General features: G+C 37.4%; 1 protein-coding gene across 1 annotated transcript in view; it reads left to right on the top strand.

Annotated features, from left to right (window-relative positions):
* The window catches only part of Cad86C (Cadherin 86C), a 127,623-nt gene extending 113,283 nt beyond the window's left edge, over nt 1–14,340 (top strand). The window contains exons 17-20 of the mRNA XM_071599672.1: nt 1,039–1,165; nt 5,520–5,754; nt 7,644–8,034; nt 12,918–14,340. Coding sequence (XP_071455773.1) covers nt 1,039–1,165; nt 5,520–5,754; nt 7,644–8,034; nt 12,918–14,340 — 2,176 coding nt within the window. The remainder of the gene's footprint in view (nt 1–1,038; nt 1,166–5,519; nt 5,755–7,643; nt 8,035–12,917) is intronic.
* Nucleotides 14,341–18,388: the final 4,048 nt, after the last annotated feature.

Genomic DNA, 18,388 nt, shown 5'->3' with positions numbered 1-18,388 from the left:
TGTATCTTTTGCCGACTTTCATTCTAGTCAAAAAGCCTAATCTATTACTTCCTCTACCTCGTTTACATAGCATTATATTCAAAACTTAAATATCACATTGACATTCTGTATTTCCTCCATTTATTTCCTCCACCTTCTTAAATATCCCCCATCAAATGTATCCCTTCATTCACCCTATTTAAAACTTCAGCGTTTGTGATTCCCTTTGTTAAACTTATTTTTTCCATTCTTCGCCACGCTCACATGTCAAAAAAATCTCTGAAGCTACTTATACTCATTCTCTATCATTGAAGACCAAATCTCACGTTCATATAGTGCTACATTCTATGTTTACTCTTATTGTCCTTTTTTTCTAATGTCTTTAATTACAACTGGTCTATCTCTCTCCATTTTACATATTCTTCAATTCTTCTTTCGCTAACCAAATTATTCTTCCATCTTTCTGTATTTCCCCAAATAATATGTCCATGCAGTACAACCGCGCAATATGTATAGTCATGTGAAGCATAAAAATAGAGTTACTGTGATATGTAGTTGGAGGCTTATAAATCTTTTGCCCCATACATGTATTAGCTAGAGGTTATGAATATAATAATGTTACATACCAGAGGCTAAAAAACCTGCCGTAATTCGGTTGTCTACTGCCAAAAGTGTGTACGATAAAATAAGATACGGTAACATAAGATGTAACAAATTATTCGTAACTCTAATAATTTAATAATAAAGGATCACTCCATGCCCTTACTTTGAAATTATCTTGGGGAATCAACTAATTTGATTGCTAACTTTTGAAATACTCCCCTGGATTTATCTATTCAGTCATTTCCCGTAATTTTTATATTTTAAAATTATAAGTTTATTGCAATATTCAACGAATTCAAGCCTGGATCCCGTTGGTATCCTGAACCCGGGTTCCGGGTTCAGGATACCAACAGGATCCGGGTTTGAATTCAATCCTCAATCCCTAGTTGTATTATTTCTCTTCCCTACTGCCAAAATGCAACTGTTTCGACTGAATATTCAACCTTAATCTTTCAGAAGCGACGTACTAGCCAGAGTAATCTATCCAGCAAATGCTGTCATTGACGTGAACACCTTGAGGCAGTTGCTGGTTGTGGTTAGCAACACTTCAACGTCAACGCATGAGGGGTCCACGACGGTAGTGGTGAGTTAAAACACATTTGAGGGCAAAGATTTAACTTCTGTCGCGCGTATTGGAAGATAACTTATCGTTAAAGCTTCATTTAATTTTCGGAATGAAATAACTACACAATAATTCTCATGATAATCAGCGAAACTTTATTTTTCAATTATTTTTGAATTCCAAATTAAATAAAAAAATCGTTAATTTTGATTTATAAATTGACAGCTATTGTCATCAAAATTATTTGTACAGAATACATCCCCAAATCACTCATAAATATTTGTTCAAACACCAAAGGAGTGTCCTTCTAGTTTTATTTTATGCAAGAATCTATTTTGATATACACCGCTTCTTGCTGTCATCAGCCTCTTCTTGCGCAACACGTGCATAGCACACGTTGTTTAAAACGTCAACTCTGATGTACCTCTTTTATTAGATTATCAGTAATTCTCTTCATTATACGACGAAGGTCGTCAGTAGAAAATAGATGGACGTGCCAGAAGGAGTATAGTTTGTTTGCTCTGCACATCTGGGTACTATATTTCACTTGACTTTTGTAAAACAAATGTTATCTCACCGATGATTGATCCATGACACCCCTTTGACACATGAAAGACTGATGAAAACAGATCGATTTTGCAAATGCGGGGTAAGTGAATTAACACCTGTAATTAAGCAACAGGAAATAAATTATAACGTACTTGGACGCCCTGGGCCTGCCAGGCCCAAATCTGAGTAGCCAAATTAGTGTGTTTTGTAAAGGGAAAAATGATATTATGTGATAGGGCGATAGATTTTCCAGAGCCATTTTTCAATAGACTTAACTAAGAAGGTTGGAAACATTGTCTGTGTATTGGCAAGGTGTCAATCTTTTATCCAATATTCAATTTTAAAAACTTCATACCCAAATATAGGTACAGAATTCTTAAAAATAAATATTCGGTGCACAATTGACACATTACAAACAGGCTTGACTGTTCAAATATTCGAGTTCAAATTTGACTTGAATCTTCAATATTGAAATATTTTCACGATAATAGATTAAGGACTATCAATATCCTGTGCGACAGCTCAAGAAATAACATTAAAAAGATATTGAAAAAGAAAGTAAGATGTGGTCACGAAACTGAAGAAATACGAGATATTTTCCTGAGTATACATCATCTGCATTTAAATATTACCCAATAACGCCATTACAACGAGTGTGACCGGGGATAAAATAATATCAGCTGTGAAAATAATGAGTTACGTATCTCTTTTTGGGAAATCGCTAAAAATCTCCTGAAGAGGTAGTACTTTGTATCTTGGAATTTCATTGGAAAGGGAAACAAATTCTTGCGCCCATAATTTAATGTACAGGCTCTTCGATTAGAAAAACTAAAATGAGAGATTAGTCAAACAAGAACAGGCACGTACGACCTGTATTAAAATACAGGCTTTACTTTATGGCATCATGGGGAAATAACAAGACCTCACATTTAATCGAAAGCTCAGGTCACCCAGATGAAACAGGAGAAAGAGACATAAATACGGATGGATGTATATCTTATTTAATTCCACTCACTAATCACAAGATCAGAGCAGGAAGAAAATATAGCAACCTCTGAACAATGCTTATTTAGTCTACATATCACTCAGAAATCTTTTTATGAACATATTGTATTTGTTGAAATTTACATGATTAAGATTGATGTCGAAGTCCCTCTGCCACATGTCTCTGTGACGGCTAGCAGGGTTACACGGTTTGTAATTTTATCCCCATTGTCCATCCTACCGATGTTTTGCAGGGTCATTTCCCTGAATGAGGCAAATGAAATCACATAATTGATGCGTTCACAATAGGTTTAATCAATTCAAGCGTCCAAGATCTTCCATCACATAGTAGGTGGTAACACTGACACTTTGTATTTTTCCATGACTATCTACTTTTGGCTAGCAAGCCACCTTTTCCCTTAATACAATTTGCTTCTGTAACATTATCCAATCATCTGTGTTGCGATTGCTCCCGACATCCTTGCGGTTTATTTATCCATTCATTCCTCCCTCAGTGAATTCGCAAAACCTTAATGTGATATCGTACCCCACGCTCTCATGCACCGTGTGACTCAGCACCGATTTTGAGCAAAATGATGGAATTTAATGGTTTAATTAAGTATTATGGAAGGATATAATTGAGAGAGCTTCCTTTATTTGTGTAAATTTTACTTTGAAGGGCGACGGTTTCGTGCAGAGGCTTCTGGTAATGGTATTATTAACTAGCTTTTATCATTAATATTTCTTTTACATGAGCAAAGTCACTATAAAAAAGTCTTTGATGTTCGGTAGTATATATTACACTCTTTTAGGTTGATATTGGATAGTTAAAGACTGAGCAGGTCTATATTTATTTGCTTTTTCTTACAAGTCAATCAAAAAAACTAAACTAATAAAACTACAAGTCCACATTCCGCATACTCCCTCCCTCCCTTCATTTCGTCCAATACGCCTATCCAATTCCTGTCCCTTCATCGTTTGCCTATCATTGTTCATCTACATCTACATAATACCCCGCAAGCCACCGCAAGGGCGTGTGGCGGGGGGTATTAGGTCAACAACCGTAAAAAGGAAGATCCCTCTATCATAGTTAAAAACTGTTGAACATCCCATTGCCAATCAAAATGCTTCGCCTCCATCCTTTCTGGTTCCTTTGGATTTTCTCAACAAGTACCCATCCTTCCCAACCATCATTAGTACTTCCTCGCCTGAATTTCTTTCTCTCCAATCTTTTCCATCTTTCTCCGAACCCGTGTTTCAAATGCCTTCAATATTCACTCATCGCCTTGCTTCATTGACCATGTTTCCGCGCTGCTCAAAAGTACGCTCCTTATCAAAGTTTTTTCACCCGTATCTTAACATCGCTACTTTACGTCACTGTCATCAACTACCTCTTCATGAAATCTTTACACAATTCAATTATTCTTATTATGTCCTTACTACTTGAGCACTATTGGTCCAAAACTTTTCCTAGCCAGGTAAACTGTCCCTCCTGCTTTGGTTTTGTCAAATTTTATTATATTCATTATAGTTTTTTTAGCCTTTCCTTTTCTGAAAGGCCTCATAACCTGAGTTTTAATTGATTCTCATCCTATCACAATAATTTTTTAATGTCCCCAACAGTAATTTTAGTCCTTTGGCAGATTGGGTGGCTAAAGCTAAATCATCCGTAAACCATTACATGAATGCCACACCGACTTTCAATAAGAGTTTCTAATTGATCTCCATTTCCCTTATGACACTTTGACTGTCATTTAAAATCTAAAGTTTCGTTAAACATGGTTTTCTTTACTCCGTAATATATTTACTGAAATATTTTGATATAATTAATGCGTTCAAGAACCAAATTAACTTATATACTTATTTATTATAATAACCCACCATCCTAACACAACGGTCTCTGTCGGGCAATTCGCAGGTTTTGTAATCACTTTTAAATAATGGAACTCTTGTAAAATCGATTTAATTAAAAAAATACATGCTTTCCCAAAATTGTGCAGTAGTATATAAGTAATTGATAAATATTGATCCTGAGTTATAGATTAAAAATTACAGGTTCAGGTTCCTCTTCGGGGAAGCTTCGTTATATCCGTCAAATGTGGGTGAGAACGTACTTTTCCACACAATTTCCACCAATTCTGTGGTAAATGACATTTTCACTTTTATTTGATGAACTATATAATTGTTTCGAGTCATTGAAGTTGAATATTTTATTCTATTTTGCCTTACACGTATAATCCAAGTTCATTTTCAGGAAATGTTGTACTAAACTCTCCATTTACTGTTAATTTTTAATTTACTGTATATCAGACGTAGCCGTTAGCATATGAACATTGACCTTTTGCATTCGTTTCCTATTGTTATATAAGTCTTCAGTTTCAATTCAAATGAGACAAAATAATATCTAACGGGCAATTGTATTTTAATGATTTCTAATGTAATATTTTAATAATGTCAAAAAATATGTAAACGGGAGACAATTATGCAACAATTTTTGTTGTAAACGGTATATGTTTCGCAAAATGGAGAAATTTATACCAACATGGAGAAGCGGAAGACATATAATGAATAAATGCCGTGGAAGTTAAAATAAAAACAAATAAAATGAATAATTTACTCAACTAAGGAATAACACTTGTACTACAGTGTATCATAGAGTACAGTTTTTAATATTAATAACAGATGTATAGAAGTCCTTATGGTATGCAAATGATTCTGAGTCATTCCTCGATAAGTTTATGGCAAAAGATTAGAAGACAAAAAAGATTCACGAGGGTCATTCCCGCACACAGAGCAAATATTATTTTAGACACTGATGATTTTTCCTGATTCCTCTCCACAGTCGGAGGTTCGGAGTGAAATCGGTCCAGTGTTCTGGGTACTCCTCTTCTTTGCCCTCTTCTTCGTCATCCTGGTGCTCATTCTGTTATGCTGCTGTGCATGCGTGGGGTGTCCGCTTTACGGTGCGCACAGGAAACGATTCAGGATAGAGTCCACGGAGAGCTTAAGGCCGATGGTACAAGAGACGGTTGTTGGTACTACAGTGGAAGTGACGGGCGAAGGGGAAGCCAAAGCGGGTGAGTTAGGGTTGATTTCCTCATCTCTCGGAATACTACCGGCGTCGATTATTCTATGTGCGAGGTGCGATAAAAAACACGGGGAACATTCGTTTCTCTAATAAATATTTGCTCATTAATACTGAGTAAATTGTCTTAGAGGAAAACCAACTACAAATATTTACGTTATAATAATTGAAGAGTTGGATATTCTAGGGGAAACTAAAAATAGACCCTAGAGAAAATGCATGGAGCAAAGTATTGAAAATTATTGAGATCTCCAAGAACTTTACATAAGAAAGAAAGCTGGGAAAACTGGATTGTAGAAGGAATAGAAAAGCCTTTTTAGAAATAAAATGTTCTCATAATACTAATAAGATAATATCCGTAATGGTTTGCCCAAAACCTAATTTCAACAAGTAGAATACCTTGGATGAGTTGCACAAATATTCATTTTTTCAAGAATTCATTTTCTTGTCAATTAATTTCAGCTTTAAAAGACGGGGCACATTTTCGTGTGATGTATTTCGTATACAGTGAAGAAATCGGTTCCCCTTTATTTGTTTTTAGTTCAAGTCAGATCTTTTGGACGAGAAATCATCATTTTTTCTTATTACTTGAAAGCCATACTGCGTAAATAAGTCAGCAGTTTGGTTAGTTAAGTGTATGGATTAATAAAAACAAGCTCATGTTAATATTTGGGGGAAAATTTAGTGAAGCCTAGGATAGAATTGTGATGCCAGCATCCGGAGTAATCTCTTAATTACTAGTACTTAAAATATGCATTAATAATATTGGAATCTTGGTAAATGGAAGAGAGAAACACCCTGGTTGCTAGGATTAGTGGCAAGAACAACAGAAATGTCAATGTAACAAAAAGATCATAGGGTAATTTGAGCAACACAAGTTTTAATAAACTAAACGTACGTAGATTAAATAACTCTAAACATATAATGCAATCAACTTTAATGTATTGTATACAAAGCACATGCTATCAAGTCTCTTGGGCTTTTGGCTTTGAAAAAATCAACTCCGAACTTTTTCTCCTTAAAGTAGACTTTTTCACGCTTCAATTATAAAGCTACCAGTCGGTTTCCTGACCTTTTATTTTGATTTTCTATAGTTTTTTTTGTAAATTGCAAGCAAAAACTCACACCAAACATTTTCAGTTTTGCATGGGGTAGTATATTGTGATGCAAAGTATTGAAAATTATTTCTCTAACTGATTCAGCATCCCCTTTTCTGTTAGAATAGGTAATACGCACTGTCACCAGGATTATTAAATAATTCCAAACTATTAAACGGTAGGTATTCTTAATATTATTAAATTCTAAAAAGATTGACTTTTCCTCAAATTAAAGATCAATAATTATAGAAGCTGGAGTGATTTCCATCTTCTCAAACGAGGCAAAAGGGTGTCGTTCAATTCGAAGTCTCCTCATTCCCTATCCTTTCGTTGTACCAATATAATATTATTTTCATTCACTTTCGTCTGAAAAATCAATATTTAAAATATCAAGACATTGCTATAGTTTTTTAAATAAAAATTAACTCGTTATATAAAAAATGTTTTTGAAAAAATGGTTACTTCATTTCTAACATTGGCACTTATTGAACCACCGTCGTATTTGAGTATAAAATGATATCCTTCATCCTTTGAAACCATATTAGTGGATAATAAAGTAGCACGTGAGAATAGGAGTGTTGTTTAATTTAACTTATTGACAATTTACGCGTTCCTACCCAAATTTGTGATTAATGAAAGATGTACAATTTTTTCCTATTAGAAAAAGGAAAATATTTGTCTTCCAAGTCCTAAATGTCAAAGAAGCGAACGAAAATGAATATTCCAGCAGTATGATATTCCGTTGATCCTATTCTAAATCATCACATTTTCTTCCACTTGGCAGAGGACGCAGATGCTGCGGCTCAAGGTCCACGCGAGGCGTGGACCACAACCGACCAAAAGGGACAACAGAAGATGCCTAACGGTCATCGCGGATACCGAAGGGGATCGATGGACGCCGGGAGCGAGGACGGAGAGTCCCTTCTGGATAGGGGGGGTGGCCACGGCGGGTCCCCCCACCACGGGGGCGGGCGACGCCACGGCCCCAACCTCGTCTACTCGCGTAGGCTGCAGCAGAAATGGTCGGACGAGTACCCTGTTTACGTGGAGGACATGGAGGACTCACCGGGAAGGAGGCGGAGAGTGGGTGGGCCCATGGGGGGCCGAAGGAGACACCAGGGCCGGTACCCGAGCATGGGGGACCCGCACCATCCCCACGGGTATCCGCACAGGAGGTGAGGTTGATGTGACGAAGTGGTCCTTTTAACCACGGCTATCTTTTATCCTTAGTCTCCGATATCAGAGGTAGGTTTTGTATGAATCCAGAAATCTATGATACAGAGTCTACTACCGGATTGAGAAACATCCGTGAATATTGGTTTTCTTACTCTGGTCACATAAGTCACTGAATATTTTGTGTCACTAATTTCAAAAACGTAATGCAATGCACGCAATGAAAAATGTAGTAACACTTTTATTTGCGTAAACCTCACTTCAAGGGCTTTTTAAAGAAATGATATCAACACAAAGTACCCGAAAAACAAGGAAAATGCGTATCTGGTTTGATTTTGGCGGCCATTAATCAAAAGTTCTCATTTCAAGGCTGTCAAAGGTTTTATCTAAAATAAACTAAGTTTACAACCAGCTATCAGTGGCTGAATGATGAATAGATAATGATAACTCGAAAAAGTGCACATAAATTAACAGGAAAAATCAAAGTCCCCATTTTATATGATATTGGTCTTGAAACCCATATACGCTCACCCATAAAACATTGTAAAAATCTGTAAGGACTAGTTCACAGCAGTTAATTTCGGAGATTTTTGAACAACTACATTACAGAGGAAGCGTTGACCTTAGAGTGAGGATAGAAGGATAAAAATATTCGATTGCGACTGACAGTTTGTTATATTGCTCCATTTGTTAATCCTCACTCAAAGTTTCTCTTATTTGTGACTTGATGTAGAAGGTTGACGTAAATTGAGAACCAAGTAATCCATTATTGCTGTCTAAATTTAAAAAGCTTTTATGCGAGAATGTTACGTTTCACGATAAAAAATAACATGCTGATGTCAATTATTTTACGAATGTGTCAATATCTCTTGGAGTATTAGATATTTATTCGTTGTTTAAAACAATTGCATTAAGCTTATGCCTTGTATTATGAACGATCAAATTACTGGCTCCTTGCACACGAAATTCATCCATTAAGGAAGCTTAAAATTCAACCAGATGCGCCTTTTGACTTTGTTTTTCGTTCCATATGCGTCGTTCTGGCTCAAAATTCGTTGATGTAGAGTTAATGCAAATAAATGTCTCGAGTGTTTCGTCCAGAATTTCAAAACTATCTGAATCTGGGCCATTTATTTGGTTATACTATAAATATGACCATGGGAAGAGATTTTGCTAGCTTAACTGTCCTATCGTTTTGAATCCAACAGTTAGGGGGTATTTGAGAAGTACTCAGCACTTTTGAATAGAACCGCACGGTATAAAAGTCACAGATCTCGTTTCGTAATACGCTACTCCATTCTTCAGCTCAACTTCCTACACTTTCATAGTACGATTATAGGTCCCCCCGCACGCTTCATGACGGCAACGGTAGATATAAAATCACGTAAAAAACATTTGTTCTACTATAATACACTCGTAGAATCACACCGAATCACCGTCACGCTGTATGGCTGGTGATATCTATAGGCTGAAGGCTTCGTGAGAGCTTTCAGGGAAAAACATAGACGTAGAGATTTCTTATTTTTTATTTACACCAATTATTTGTCTCACTTTCCTACGTTTTTCACTCTTCAATTACGTTATTTGAAACCTCATTGCAAAACAAATCACGTTCAACTACTTGTTCTTATAAACTCAAGAGTTTCCCAGCCTCCCACAAATTCACATATCCCCAAAACTACTCGTACATTAATCCTTCTTTATTCCATATTCACACGAACTATTTTTGGTAGTAGCTCTTGGTATGATGTTGGTGGTTTATAAAAATCTAATTAATAGCCTGGTCCTTTTCGGCGTAGGCACTTCACTTCTGCCGACATTTCTACGCCCAACTTTTTCGTTGAAAAATCGGCAGAAATAATATACTGACGTTTGGAAATCATCGATGGTGATGCACCAAAGTGATATTAACATCTTGCACAAAGTTGACAAATTCCATATTATTCAGCATCTTAATATATCTTAGGAATGACAGGGCCTAAGTGCTTTATGGCCCACACTATTTCATTCCTCAAGGCCAACATACTTCCATCCGCGCTGTCCAGAACGCAATTCCTTCCTACCCTCTCCACGCTTAGCCAACATTTCTCCTTAGTTCACGACCTTCAGCATCTCACAATCTCTCAATATCCCCTCAATTCATATTATCTGCTTGGTTTAATTTTCCCCGAACAGCTCCTTACTTTATTCCTGTTCTCACTTCCAAATCCTTTAATCAAAGAGCATAGTCTTTCCGCAGAGACCAGTTTCCAGGGCCATGTGACCTTTCTACTATGCTTCAAATGAAAATGTTCAATAATCCTTTCTTTAAGTCTCTACTAGGATAACCGATCAGCATTTTTTTCCTTTTTATTTTCTCTATACTCTTACTAACATAGATATTTTTCCAAAACTCGAAAGAAGGTTTTAATTTATATCCGCGGGTTTTAAGGCTTTATAAGGATTATAGGGTCAAAAAAGTAATGTTGTACTAATGATTTAAATTTACAGAGTTCGTCCTCGTATAAAAATACACACTTTATAAGTAGTTGAGGGACAATTTCACCGATTAAACAGAATTAAACTTTCTTTATCCATTTTTCTTTCCTTTTTTATAATAATGGCTTGCTCTTTCTCCTACTATTTCATTCATTTTTCAACGCCGAAGAGAAAAATTACCGTTACGAGTTGTTTATTACGTAGTCAGTAGTATAACTATCATGGTAAATAGATAAAGAACGTACTACGGCCGAGTGAATGGAAAGAATATAACTATCATGGTTTAGAACCATTTGAATTATTACTTAGTGTTTCACGAATTGAAGCCAATTTAAGGCTGCTACAAATACAACGTTTTGGAAAAGAAAACTCTTAGGTAAGGTTTAATTTTAGCTGTAGGTTTGACATTGACGCATTTACCACATTTTTTGTGGGTTTTGAAAGTATTTACTTCTATGAATAAATTGAAAACCTAAGCGTAAGTAGATATTAGCGTATGAATTCTCAAACTATTGAAATATAATGCAATGGACATTTGGCATATAAGTTCCTGTTCACTTTAAAAACATATAAATGTACTAAACGCTCAATAGAAGGATAAAATATCATTGAAGAACTGAATATGTTTCGCCTTACTGAAATTTAAATTCCCCTCTTACCTTAGGTGTAGTTTTATAACAATAACCAATCATTCCTAATTCAAGCCGCACCTATCTCTCTCTTATGTCAATTTGAATGCTTTTTTCCAGAGGTCATTTGGTGATGAATACGCTTTTTTCTTCAACGTGCTGAAATGTATAGTCAGTATTCTTGGTGACTCCTTTCTTAACAAATTTTTCATGCGGTATCATAAAGTCCTTTACTTTAAACTTATGTATAAAATGTCCCTAGAACCCAAGACGTTAACTCCCTCCACCATACTTCCGGACTTTCTTCAGCCTCATGACATTTATCCATCATTTCTTTTTACACAAACGATTGGTATTATTTTTAAATATTTCAAAGACACCCTCACGAAGGATCAAAGTGACAAGCAAAAATCGCCTTACAAATTCAGCTGGAATGTTCAAACAGGTTGATCACGGCCTAGGATACCTGGCGTCCTTTTTTTAAAAAAATCAAGATGATTTTTGTTAGAAGGAGGTAAATTTGAATGTATTCCATGAATAATAAGCGTATTTTATCATGCATATAAGTGGCCTTCAAAATATATGTCAGAATATATGCGATTATAGCCACTAATTTTTAATTATAATAAGGGATTCACAAATTAAATATCATGAAATAGGATTACCTATTCGATAATTAGGATTTAAAAAAAAACAACCACTGTGTCTGCGAACGGGGTTTATTCTGAAATAAATTTTAGCATGAGAATATAATACCTTGTAGGTCTTGATATCGCAACTTGTATTTTTTAAATTTATCCCTAGAAATGCACCTGAAAAATGATTTCCATGTTGTCATCCTTAGACCTAATCTAATCGAGCTAAAGCTCTGTCATGAAATTTGTCTTTGCATATCCACAGTCTTACTGACGACATATTTTGCTGTACTCGACTAATGTAAAATAGAGTTGTAGAGTAATGCCTACTATATTAACGACGATTTGCAACAACATAATTGCACATCACTATGCCAAATGTTAACGAAACGCCTTGTGTCACTCACCAATAAAAGTTCGGAAAATAAACAGCTATTTTTAGTTGTAAGTATCTATGATCTCCACAAAGTCACACCTGATACTATTAATTTTTTAGCTTAACATCCTTTGAGTATACGTTAAATTGACACTCCGGCCATTATGAAGGCTACCAAAAAAGTGAATATTCTTAATAGTAATAATGCACCATCCGTATAAATTCTTAGGGTGCATTCTCAAAGAGAATTATACTGCGGTCAAGACATATCAGGTTATATCAAGGGTTAGAGCTAATTAGGTTGATTAAAAGGGCAAAATATTAACTCATGTGAGGGATCGGCGGGTTAAACGCACACCTTTGCACATGTAAATTTGAAAACTCAAAGATTCATATGATTCGACTCAGGGTTTCTATATGACTCAGTTTTGTAACCCAGGGTCATATTTGATATTTTCGGGTTTATCGGTATGCTGTTTTAAAATACTAAGGTAAAGTAAGATTAATCATCATTCATCAGGAGGTCACTTGGGAGGTGAGGATTAAGCACTGACAACCGGGTCGATTGGAATCAAAATTGTGTTATGCAGAGTATGTTTTCAAGAAAAGAATTCGAAATTTAACACCACAAGGTTCCCTGATCTTTTAGCCTTATTTTTAAGAACACCAGCAGCTATCGGGGCATGTCCGGCAGGCGAGCCGCTCGTTTGGTTCATCTCTTGTCTACCCGGTGGGGCATCTCCTTGCAATAACTGTCATAATTCTAGATACGCGGATGACTTGGAGGAGGACACGGATTCCATAAGGAGGCACGAGTTGGAGAGGGGTTCGGACCATGGGGGGAGGCCGTACGGTGGTGGGGTCTACTACCATCACGGTCACTACCGTTCCAGGGCCCAGGACTCACTCCACCAGCGGCGGGAGGGCATGTTCCGGGACAAGCTGGCCGAGGAGGACGGTGAGGATGAGGAGGCAGTGGAGAGGGAGGGACGCTACGTCCGGGAGGGCGACGCCGAGATCCTGCGGCTGGTAACCAGGGGCGGAGCCGGTGACGAGGAGGGAGACGTCACGGGGGCTGGAAGGGGAGGAAAGGAGATCCTCCTGAGGAGGTTCATGGAGGATCAGGGCGGGGAAGCGAGCAAGGAGAAGGCCGCGGCGGATGCGGCTCCCCCCGCCGCCGAACCTCCCCAACCGCCCCCGCCACCCCCGCCCCCGCCACCCGTACCCTCCCAGGCGGCCGCCACGCAAACGGACGTCCACGCGGAGACCCAGACGGAGCCTTACGTCCCTAGCGAGGAGGAGGAGATCTCTGCCGCTTCGTCAAAAGGCAGCCGGAAGAAGAAGCACTGCCACAAGCGATCCAGGTCACGCCACCGTTCCAAAAAGTGCTGCAAAGGGGCGGAGGTCAAGTCACCGATTCAGGAGGAGAAGGACGGCGTGGAGAACGGTTCTCAGCAGTCCGACCCACCTCTCTACGTGGACAATAAGAGTAGTATCCTGAGAAAGATGATCCTGAGGTCGACGGACGCGGAGCCCTCGGACGCAGAGCCAGTCTCGGGGCGGGTGAGGAAGATATCGGAGGGCGGAGGTGTCGCGGGGGTGCGTAAGTCCTTCTCAGAGCCGTATCGAACGGGTTCGGTCAACAATTCGTACAGGCTTAACACTGGCGGTTCTGTCTCGGACGGGGAGGGAGAGGAGAGGAAGGATTGCGGGAACCGGAGGGGTTCTCTCCCGGACATCTCCTCCCGCTACATGGACTGGTACAAGGAGCTAATGGAGGGGGGCGGGCCTAGGGCGAGGGCGGAGAAGAAAGCCGTGGAGGCGGCAGCGAGGGAAGCCAAGATAGCGAGGCGGAGGCGGGAGTGGTTGCAGGAGAGGTCCGATTCGTTGTGCCACCGGGTGACGCTTAACGTGCCGCACTCCGAGATGTCCAAGGCCGGATCCTTGGGGAACTCGGCTAGAGCTACCGAGGACGATATCGACTCGGGGATTGCGCTCAACTCGCAGGCCCTGGGGGTACCAGTTGGGGTGGAACAGCAACAGATGTCCTCCCCTGGTGGAGGTGCCGCCCTTGGGGGGATAGTTGGCGGCGGGAAGAAGCTTCTGGAGAAGAAGAGCGTGTTCGCGATTGCCTATGACGACATGCAGACAAAACAACTGAGATCCAACAGTATATCCCCGCCATACTGAGACGTTCGATTGCGTGGCATTCATACACGACATGTGCAACGCCAGTGGAACTCTGTTCTTGTGCAGCAGGGAATACGGTCAATTGAAATGAACATCGTTAATAGGGATATTTAAACTTTTTTTATAACCCTTTTTTGTTGATGGTTGAAAATGGCATCTGAATAATTACAGTGCCTTCTCGAGTAGAGCAGGATGGACTACAAACACCTTGCTACGAATGTTTCAAGTTGATGCACACATTTTGTGGCTAATATGTCGAAAGGTGAAAGATAATGTGATGTAATTAATAAAACAGTGTCGGATAGCAACCAGAACCCATTATCCCGGTGAGTTGAAAACTCGCCATACAACCAATAAAGAGCATGCTCTTAGAATTTGTGTTATCACGAACTGAGTTCTTCTTTAGCTGAGTTCAAAATGTGATAAATGTTCCTTCAGGTTCCAGAACACTTTCAGACTTGAGTTACTTGTCACTAAAGGTTCCACGAGGGGTGTTATATATATATATATATATATATATATATATATATATATATATATATATATACACACATACACAAATATCAGTGTGAAAATCAAATTTGGAATTTTCGAGGAATCGGCCTATAAATAAAAAACTTTCTCTACTGGACTCTTTTTTTACACGGTGATCATGTATATGTTATCTCTCTTTGTTCAGAAACAACTGGAGCATATTTAACACCTGTTGCATAAGAAAATTTGCGATCCCCTTTTTGATGACAGTCATCGACATGCTTTCCTTTACACCCGGTGACATTTAGGATTGGCCCCTCCACGAGAAGATTAGTGTGATATAACTCCGAAAAGAACAATTATAACAAACAATAAATATTTTCGGTGCATGATTTACGTCTTTGCCGTAGGGAGAAGATATATCATTTGTTCGCATGAGCCTCGTGGTGAACATAGGGAACCAGCCAAGAATTTAGTTCGAAACATTTTTTTCAGATGCACTTAAACTTTTCTACGAGGTATTTTGTAACAAATAAATTTAATATTTTTTGCATCTAATCGTAAAAATCGGCACCGCACACGTGATAGCCGCCAAAAATTATTGAGATTGTGGATAATCAAAGTGGCAAAAAATATTTGTAATAGGGAAAGCTAGAGAAGGATTTTCTTTCAAAAGATAATCAGTTGAAAGGAGCAGCCAAATCAAAAGATTTTTTTTGAGATATAGCTAAAAATGTTGATTCTTACACGTTTATATATGTTAGAATTTATACGGGTTATTTCTGAGAATGCCATTTTAATTGTAGATTGAAGAATTTGGTGACCTAAAGTGACCTAAACGAAAATGTAGAAAACTCAAATATTTGCTATAAATTTTTGCCAGTGCTCCACATATCTGATAATGTTAAATAAAAAAATAGTGACAACGAACGTAAAATTATACTGTAAGAGATATAAAGGAATTACGGACCGTAGTAATAATCACATACATTGGAAAATGAACGGAAACTATTTGAAATCCAAACAGTTACATAACAAAGTACGTACCGCTCGCTGGTTGTTTTTATTTTTAAACCTATACCAGTATCAAATATATTTCTAAGGTACTGCACCACAACGCCAAATTTAGGATTGTACAAACTTTATTTTATATCCAAGGTGATACATCTATGCCTGGCATTGTAAAAATTGCATAATTTTCACCGTCCTTTGTAAACTACGCGCTCTTGCCAAAGAGCTTGTATAGTGTTTTTTAAGTCTTCACCCATTATATATACCTTACCAAAGTACAAATAAAATGTGAGAAAAGGTTAGAGGCGATCAAACCTTAGCTGTTGAAGGAATTAATAAAAAGAAGATGGAAATGGGGCACAAATTTCATCCGCATTACACGATTATTAAGTTTTTATCACAACGATGCCGTTAAAATTAAGCCAAAGTGATTATCAGTTACAAAGTAATATTCACTGTTCTTCCTCAAGAGGCTTAAGTCAACCGAAGTATTCGTTAAATAGAAGAAGATCCTTTTTATACCTTTACGTCAATGGTATGTCCCCAATAGTGACTTTACCTTGGGTAGTGACATGTATCATTTATTCACATAGCACATTCGATATGGCATTCATACTATTTCATTATTTAGTGACATTCTTTTTCTTCGAAAATTAATTTAAATTGAGTCATTGCCATTGAAATAGGCGAGTGTCAATCAAGTATCACTCGGAGGAAAAATAATTCGAGTGTGTACTTTTTTCATCACAAGTGAACAAGTTGTTTTTATAAAGATGGCATGTTGATTGACTTTTCATACCATAATTGTAAAAAAAATAATTTGACATGTTTTAATCCTATATATTAAATCTCACATTAGTCCTAATTTTTATTGTTTTATTTTAATTCCTAACCCTTGTATATTTCATCGCGCAAAATTGTTACATCGTGAGCAAATCGACAAATAATATTCATCAAGTTGACATTTTTGCTTGTTCAGTCTCTGGGGGTGAGAGTTTTCAGTTTTACTGGGTTGAATAAGGTCATGCAGAGCATTAAGTGAGTTGCTCAGGGCAAATTGGCAAAATTCCATTTTAAGCATCGTTTTCAAAATATTGTGTTCATGAAGAAAATCTTATAGGCTTTATCAACTACAGGTATATAATTAAAAAAGTATGTTAAGATAGCTTAGAAAATTTTAAAATATAACTTAAATTCATTATTTTGTTGTAATTATAATAAATTTGTTTTGTAAAATGGTAGCAAACCATTGATATATCATCCAAAATATAACTTGACAAAACATAAACCATGAAACTAGAAGTATATTGAAATGAAATTTAGTTTCACTGACGGATAAAAAGATTCCAAGACTAACTCATTTATTCATATAAAAATTCTGCTAATGTTTTGGTATCATATGTGTTAGTTTGATATCAACTAATTGAAAAGCTACCAAAACCCATTGGAATATGAATTTACATGTTTGCTACGATTTCATACACTCAAAAAACTATACATGGCCTATTTCTCAATTAATTATTCTACCGATTTAAGGGTATGTCTTGGAGGGTGTTTAATGGCTACTTATTTCTAAGTATCGCAGATATATTTTACTTCCTGCGCTACACTATGTCATTCTTCATTTATTCGTAATAGCTATGAATTATATGTAAAAGAAAGTAAAAAGAGTAGTTTAAATATCCAGTCTAACAAACTTAACTTTACTACTCCAGATGTTATCATGTATTTTCCAAAAGTTAAATACTTTTCCTTATTTTTAGAATGAAAAATATTTTCTGAACTGATTTTTTGTTGAAAGCTGAATACATTGAAAAATACAACTTATACATTTTCCAAGAGTCGCCGGATTTTTTCGTCTTCTGTTGCATTCCGTGTAGATTTAAATATAAAATAATGTACGCACTCCTATGGCAAATTTTATTAAAAGCAACACAAAATCAATATCCTCAATTTTTTAAATATATAAAAAACGCTTATTGTCAATAATGATTACATTATTTTAAAGATTAACCATTTCAACATTTTTATACGCAATTGTTATTTCAGAGGGTTCGTTTTTGCAGGCACTGTGCAAGGTTTTGTGTTCCCATGTCATAAAAGCTCGCCGCCATATCGTTGAGGAAGCGTTGGAGCTCAATATTTTACCTTTTAATCGTTGCTTGTTACGGGGAACGATACTCGAGTGTTCCACCTTACACCTGAGACCAAAAAGCAATCATGTTTGTGACAGAATTCCTCTTCGCCCGAGCTAGGAAAATTCAAACAATCAGTCTGCTGACAAAATCATGTCGACTGTGTTTTGGGATCCAAACGGGGTATTGTTGGCCATCTTCATAGATAGTTTGAGCGCAAAAAGTACAGACTGGTATTGTGAGACACTTAAACAATGTGTACGAGCTATTTAGAACCGGAGAAGAGGAATGTTGAGCAAGGGCGTAAACCTTCTTCACGATAACGCTCGCCCCGTCAAACCGTCGCTCTCCTGAGACAGCAGTTTGGATGGAACAACATCACCCGTCCACCATATGGTCTGTGCAAGGTGCCCAGTGGCACCGTGCAT

Source organism: Hetaerina americana, unplaced genomic scaffold (assembly GCF_022747635.1).
Source record: "Hetaerina americana unplaced genomic scaffold, ioHetAmer1.1.p SCAF_11, whole genome shotgun sequence".
Taxonomy (NCBI): Eukaryota; Metazoa; Arthropoda; class Insecta; order Odonata; family Calopterygidae; genus Hetaerina; species Hetaerina americana.
This window is presented reverse-complemented; position numbering and strand designations above follow the sequence as displayed.